This window comes from Punica granatum, chromosome 6 (assembly GCF_007655135.1).
Source record: "Punica granatum isolate Tunisia-2019 chromosome 6, ASM765513v2, whole genome shotgun sequence".
NCBI lineage: Eukaryota > Viridiplantae > Streptophyta > Magnoliopsida > Myrtales > Lythraceae > Punica > Punica granatum.
The window spans coordinates 21,072,480-21,079,628 of record NC_045132.1 but is presented as its reverse complement, the minus strand read 5'-3'; the positions used below and the strand labels follow the sequence as shown (position 1 = coordinate 21,079,628).

Sequence of the window (7,149 nt, the reverse complement as noted above, 5' to 3'; positions counted from 1 at the left end):
GATTTAGCTTCTATGAGTATTGTAAGGGCAAAGATTAAAAAAAAAAAATTCATTTTCTGATATGCACACGGTTGCATTCGGAAGTATAAATTAGATTATTAAGAGATAAAACTTTTTAAATTCTACTCGAATCTTATATTTTACTTAAAAGAAAAATAGATACCGAATTACGTTAATTAAGTTTGGCCGATAAAGTAAGAAATAAATTTAGGATCTTGGGATTGATTCAATGACAGGGAGCCCAAAGCTGGTTGACCTTTTTATGGGGGGAAGTCCTAATAAATGGCAACAACCGACTCTCTCTCCTCTCTCTGTCTCTGCCTCTGTCTCTCTCTCTCTCTCTACATCTAACTCTATTTACCTCTCTTTAGCACTCTCCTCATTTAAACCCGGCCCAGCTCCTCTTCTTTGGATTGATTCATCCCCCCTCTTCATTACTGAGCTTGAACATTCATCCAAGGTAGGTCTCCTTCACTTTCTTCCAGATACTTCTGAAGGGTGATTCAAGCTCCCCTTGAGGCAGACCATCAGCTGGAAAAGTTGCCTCCTTTATGCTCTTGGACTGGTGGGTAGTTTACTGGGATCGTTACTTTGCCGGGCAAGTGGAAGAGGAGACTGGAGAGACTTCCATAGCTGATCAAAAGAAGGTACTGTCGTGTTTTACTTCCTTAGACGGTGCTTTGGATCTTTTCTGTTTTGTTGGGTGTTTTTGGGTTTGTTTTCTGCTGGGATCTGATTTGGGGTTCTCTTGTTCTTGATTTTTGGTTCTACTTTTCTGAGGTTTGATCTGATTGTAGATGGTAGGCGAAAGAGATGGCGAATGATGCTCAGAAGCAGAGTTTTTTTTTTTTCCTTCACTTTTTCTTTCCGTTGATTGTGTTCTGTCTTTCGTGAATATTAAATCTGGGGATTATTGTTTGGTTGGCTGAAAGTGTATGGAAGCTTTCGAAAAGTTCAAACTTTTGTCTTTTCCTTTTGCATACTGGGGCAGAGGCTTTATTTAGTCTTCTATATTAGTCCATGGACCGAATAATACTATTGTTTTGCTCTTTACTTGAATTGGACATGAATTTGCTTTTTTTAGGATATTTATATGTTCAGTAATTATTGGGATTAATTTTTTGGAGTAGATAAAATCGCTTTTGTAGATGATTGTAGAACTATTTAACCCAACGAATCTCAATCAAAAATTTCCCTTTGCATTGTTTGCACATTATCATGTGTTTGTTTTCGCTACAAATTGAAATTCTGATTCTGGATGAAGAACAGGAACAGAAGTTTTCCCTCTTGGTGTATCTGTGATTATTTCACTGCGACTATGACAACTTTTATCATTTTCGACTCTTCTACCGGCTTCAGTTTGCTATACCTCATCATCGGAAATGGTACATGTTGAAATTTCTTTTGCAACAACTTGTTCACTTTGCCTTTCAGGACCCCGACGTTTGCAACACTACAAAGACTGTTCCCCCTCTTCAGTTCATGTGAACTATGAAGCTTGGTACTCAGCCTTCTTCATTTTGCCTAGTTTCCACTGAAACATCCCTAATCCTCTAGAAAAATTTTCGGTTGTTTCCGGTCCTATTTCGATATTCTATCTCAACTTGAATGCTTTGAATTGCAGATGGTGACTCGCCAGTTCTCCATCATTCTCTAGTGCAGATTCATGATCCTAGTCACCTTAAGCATGGGAACAATAATGTGGAGCCAATGAAATGTAAACCAGTTAAGAAAATAGCGGACGAGAAACAGGACGGACATTTACGTGAAGTTGAAGAAAGCGAGCGGATTGCAGTTTCCTTACCATCTCATCTTAATGACAAAGATGGGTACTGGCCTGTGTCAGATTTTGACAGTTCCGGTCCTTGTCAGGATATGACTAAGGGAAAGGACAATGAAATGTATGAAGATACTGAGAAAGATTCGATGGGAGAGACGGAATTGCTGAAAAGTGACTTGGATATATTCACTGACAAAAGCGTAACAGAGTTTGAGTTGCCCGAGGTGGAAGTTCGTGGCAAAGATGATAGTGAATACCATGAAATCAGAGACATTTGCATGGACAAAGGTGTCATATCTGATGCGAAGATATTGTTTGAAATGAATGGGGATTCGGGTCATGAGGGGATCCTGCTTCCAAATGAAGAGGCAGATAGTAGGCAGGTGAAGGAAAAAGCGGGGAACGATAATTTAATTTCAGATGTTTTTGAAGTTCCTGAAGAACAATGGTCTGCGGATCCTGTTGGCAAATGCTCTCCTGAGCATTTAATCCACTCTGCTGAAGATGTTCAACGTGAATGTTTGACCACTCGTGGCGATAAAGATGAACAACAATCTGCTGAGGTGCGTTTTATCTTTAACAAATGCATACAGGATTATGTCCAAAGGCAAGAAGGTAGAAAACAGAACACCAGTTTCCATCACCAAACAGAACCTTAGTTAATCCTAGTACTTTCATTTTCAAATGACAATTTCAAATACATTTCCTCAGGTCCCACATGATGAATCAATATCTGGCAGTTCTGCTCCATTTCATGCTACCGAAGAACCTGAGAAGAGCAGCGAAGAGGCTGCTAAAGATTCAAATATTATCAGTGCTACACCCTCTTTGACCGGCGATTGCAAGGTTGAGTCTGGAAGTAATGAGGAGGAGGCAACTTCTGAGGCCAAAGAGGTGCCTTTTAGTAGCCAGGTGGAGAGTGGAACTATCACATTCAGTTTTGCTGCTTCCACACCAACTCCTAGCAACAGATACGAGTCTCTTTCCAGAGGAAACAATGAGTTCCCCAATAACCAAGACAGGCCCAAAGTCAATGAGAGTCATGCATACTTTGGTCGGGATCAGCAGAGCTATGGAGAGTCGAGTTTCTCCATTTTGGCGGGCCCTCCGTCGGGCCTGATAAGTAACTCTGGCCCTATTGCTTACTCAGGCAGCCTCTCACTAAGATCTGACAGCAGCACCACCAGTACCCGATCCTTTGCCTTCCCTGTGTAAGCCTTCTTCACTTTCATTTGGGACTTCATTTCACATTTGTAGCAATTTGCAGCTCACCTCAATTAAATGTCAGGTCTTATGAATACGCTTTCTATTCACAGCATTGAGACTGATGTAATTGTTTTATTTTATTTTATTTTTTTGGGTGCATACCCTGGTATTCGGAAACCCGACGGGCTCCATTGACTTATGTCTTTGTTTGTAGATTGCAGAACGAATGGAATAGCAGTCCAGTGAGAATGGCAAAAGCCGATAGGAGATGGTACCGGAAGCAGTTGAAATGGAGACGGGGACTTCTTTGCTGTAAATTCTAAATGCGTCTGTTCGTTTAGGTTAAGATTAGGCTAGTATATACATACATATATAGTTGTATACACAGAGAGCATTGCCAGCCTTCTTTCGATATGTGGTCTGTAATTTTATCTCATGGATGTGTGTGTGGGTAATATCTTTCTCCACAGTTGAAAGGAAATGCATCGGTCGAAATTGATTGTTCGGGTTGTGGTCATACTGGTTTCATACATGTTATGTCTGATGGGAAAATTACTTGCTTAAGTGAAAGTTCTGTTGAACTTTTTTCCTCATATGAATAACATACCAAATTATGTACATAGGATTTCCGTGTAGTGCTAGAGATATCAGAGCTGATTATTGATATCGGAACAAAAATGTTACCAAGTATTATAAAAAAAAATTGTAAGAGTTAAGTTTAATAAGATACGGTGTTTTTCTTTTCTTGCAATTTTTGGGTTTTATATAATAAGTCCGAGGAGCTTTTTGAAACGATAATGAATCGGGTAGTTTACAAATTCTGACCACCAAGCATGAACTTCTTAACATACTAACTATGCATAATTTATATATGTGGAAAGTGAACTTCGAATAGATGTAGAGGCTTGTCAAAATATTACAATCCATATAGAACAAATTTTCCCTTTAATTAGTAAAGGGATGCTCCATCTATTAGCTGCAGCTGTGATGAGAAAATGTTCCTTGGCGATTGGTGAGTACTCTGCCAAAGTCAAGTTGGGCTTTGCCACTGAAGTATATCCAAGTTTTTTGTAATGTTTTACTTCAAATCTTGGGCTTCTTAATCCAATTCAATTTCATAAAACTTCAAATCTTGGGCCTCTATCACTTGATGTTCTTGGCTAACAAGCACATACGGCTTAAAACAATTCTTCGCATCGTCGAAAACCTAAATACATTATAAGCTCTACTAGGATTGCCAAAATATTACACGACCATCGAGGTTTTCAAGCCATAAACTTGAAAGAACGCTCCAATTAATATTATCGCAAGAACATAGGGGAATTCTAGTCTTATGGTCTTAATCCTATTAGGCTCTTAAATTCATTGAAGTCAGACTTAAGAAACGTAGTAATTTTCCAGTGAAATAGTGCTGTCAGCTGATTATCAAAGTCATCGAGTTTTCCACTATTTACTTCCCTTTGGAAAAGGTAATTCATACACCCCCACGCCCAGCTTCTGGCCAATCAATCGCAAATAAATACACTGCATACTGTTAGCAATAGGATTGAACATAGGGAAATTCTCGTGTCTTGGTGCAATTTGAAACTGAATCAAGTCCTGGTTGAAGCTTTTACATCTCTTCCTTCGATTATGAAAACAGACAAATTAATTGAAGAAAAATTAATAAAGGGACATTTCGGGAAGGGGGAGTGTTGCCGACTTGAAATATTAGGTTCCGAATTCGACCCTCATTACTAAAACTTCTGTGCTCTTTCGTTTAGATTCACTATTTTTGTATTAGTCCGTGAGCTTTTCTCATAACTCAAAAAGAACAAGATAACTCAAAAAGAACAAAATAAAATAAAATAAAGGGACGTTCAATCTATGACATCCAACCGTGTCAAAGCCAAACTTGGGCTTCACCGCTAAATTAATTGCATGCAAGTGTTTTAGGGTTTGCCTTCATCATATCCTAAGGTTTTAATTCAATTATGGGGTCTCCTAATCTAACTCAACTTTACAAAACTGGTGCTTAAGCACGATGAGCTCAATCACTATGATGTTTGGCTCATAATTGAGCACATAAAGACCTCGACCTTTTTCATCGATTCCTTATATTGTTGAAAATTCAATAATGATGAGATCGCCAAGATTTTCTTGCAGCAAAAGTGAAAAATCTCTACGAAATGAGTTGACATTTTTCAAGTCAAAAATTTTAACTTTAACTTTAACTCAACACACTACACAACAAAAATACACATTTTCTAAAATAAATTTATAATCTCATCTCATTTATTATTTTTCACGATCAAAATCAAAATCAAATTCGTTCAAGCCAGACTTACAATTTTCCAATTTAAGATCCCCATCAGCTGATCGAAAAAGTAATCGAGTTTTCAACTATTCACCACCCTTTAGGGATGGTAATTAATTAACTGTAAAAAAATGAATGATAAATTATTAATCAAAGATCTTCCTTGTAACCAAAAAAATTATTATCAAATAAATCCTCCGTATATATACTAATACATTAACAACACTGGATAGGAATTTCGAGTTTGACACGTATTTATCACCATGCAAGCGCTCCTTATAAGCCACCTGGCTAATTAACATATTATATTTACCCTAAAGTGGGTTTTTCTTGTTAATAATAATAGATACACATACCAATCATTTTAAAATAACAGATACATATTCATATATTTAATAGCAAATTATAATTAATTAATCTCAAACATTGCGTCTTTCCAATTTCCATGAGAAAGTTTGGCTACATTTGCACCTGGTCCTCTTTGAAAATCGAAGTACACCTCTCGCCTCTGTCAATAAAAGCGGAAAACTGCGGCTGAGTTTGCATCCGGAAAATGACTTCGCTTTAATCAAAACCGACATTCAAATTCCTTTTTCTTCATCTTTATATGGAAGTTCTCCCATCACATTAAGTATAAGTAATTACCCTTTTTACACAAATAAACATTATTTTTAATGTTCTAAAATAAAATAAAATAAAATGAAATTTGACTATCCCAGTTATTGGACGTTGATAAAAACATTTATGTATTATTTTTTTATTCACCGAAAAAAATAAGTATTTTTTCAGTTAAAAAAACTTATACGTCTAATAACACCGTGATTAATTCGTTAATGAAAATTGAAGTTGCAGTCTCTTATTTTCAAATCAAGAGCAGGTTTTCACTGCACTGAGAAACATTTCTCCCCCTCGATGATTGATTGAAGTAAGGTGTGGACTTTCTTAGCGGGAGCCATGCACTGATGTGAATGAATTTCTAAACTCACCAATCAATGCAATTTTGGCTCAAAGCCATTTCTTGAACTTGACACATTGGTCGGTTCCTTTTGTATTGTTCGAGGAGAGCATCTTTAGATTAAGCAAAATATCTTCGAGACCCATAAAAGAATTTAGCAAAATTGAACTTTCAGTTAACAACAATGAAAATAATTTGATCGTTGAAGCTGGCATCCGTTCAAAGTTGGCCGGAAATTAACTCAAACTCAGCTTGACGTTAGCTTGAAGTATTCGTTGACGAAATTGAGGATTATATACCATTTAATTATCTAAGCCTTACAATCTTATTAATAAATACGATTGACCGCAAGAGCTTGGATGGTCCTCATCATGCATTATTCTCAGTTTCACATACGGGACATGTTGAGAGGAATGATCTACGTCAATCACTTGTGATACTAGCTAGCTACAAATTATATATATTTTGTTTGATCTGTCCTTCTACCTAAGAAGGAGACGGGATAGCTTTTCATGCAATTTGGTTTTTCCTAGAGAGAGAGGATCTGGCACGTCTACTTGAATGAGAAATGCATGTTTACACAAATCATTATCAGAATAGTCGTTTAGATATAGGGAGAATTACACAAATGTTCATAAAAGTTTGACTTTTTTTTTTATATCGAGTCCTATAAGTTTCATTTTGAATTTTTTCAGTTCTAATGACTTGCTCCGTTAGACACTTATGGTCTAAATTGTGACTGATCGTTAAACAATGCTGATGTGAACATAAATGACGTTAAATTCTTTTCCACTTGTATTTAAAATGCTCATCAATTAAAAAAAAGAAGTTTCATCTCTTCCTCTTTTCTTCTTCGATCTTTCTCTCTCAACTGGTTCTTTATTCTCTCTCTATTTCAATATGTGCGATCTC

General features: G+C 36.8%; 1 protein-coding gene across 2 annotated transcripts; it reads left to right on the top strand.

Annotated features, from left to right (window-relative positions):
- Positions 1-291: 291 nt before the first annotated feature.
- Positions 292-3,579, top strand: LOC116211463. 2 transcript variants are annotated; one of them, XM_031545856.1, is made up of 5 exons: positions 292-647; positions 1,435-1,501; positions 1,625-2,343; positions 2,492-2,991; positions 3,208-3,579. In XM_031545856.1, the coding sequence occupies exons 2-5, from the start codon at positions 1,492-1,494 to the stop codon at positions 3,230-3,232; spliced, it is 1,254 nt and encodes a 417-aa protein (XP_031401716.1). In that variant the 5' UTR covers positions 292-647; positions 1,435-1,491; the 3' UTR covers positions 3,233-3,579. The 2 variants fall into 2 exon arrangements, with proteins under 2 accessions (XP_031401716.1, XP_031401715.1); XM_031545855.1 differs by having other exon boundaries at positions 3,201-3,579.
- Positions 3,580-7,149: the final 3,570 nt, after the last annotated feature.

Excerpts from the sequence above, each read along its gene's own strand:
- LOC116211463 (XM_031545855.1), top strand. Across the intron at positions 2,344-2,491 it reads ATGAACAACAATCTGCTGAG|GTCCCACATGATGAATCAAT; the intron begins GTGCGTTTTATC and ends ACATTTCCTCAG. Across the intron at positions 2,992-3,200 it reads CGATCCTTTGCCTTCCCTGT|ATTGCAGAACGAATGGAATA; the intron begins GTAAGCCTTCTT and ends CTTTGTTTGTAG.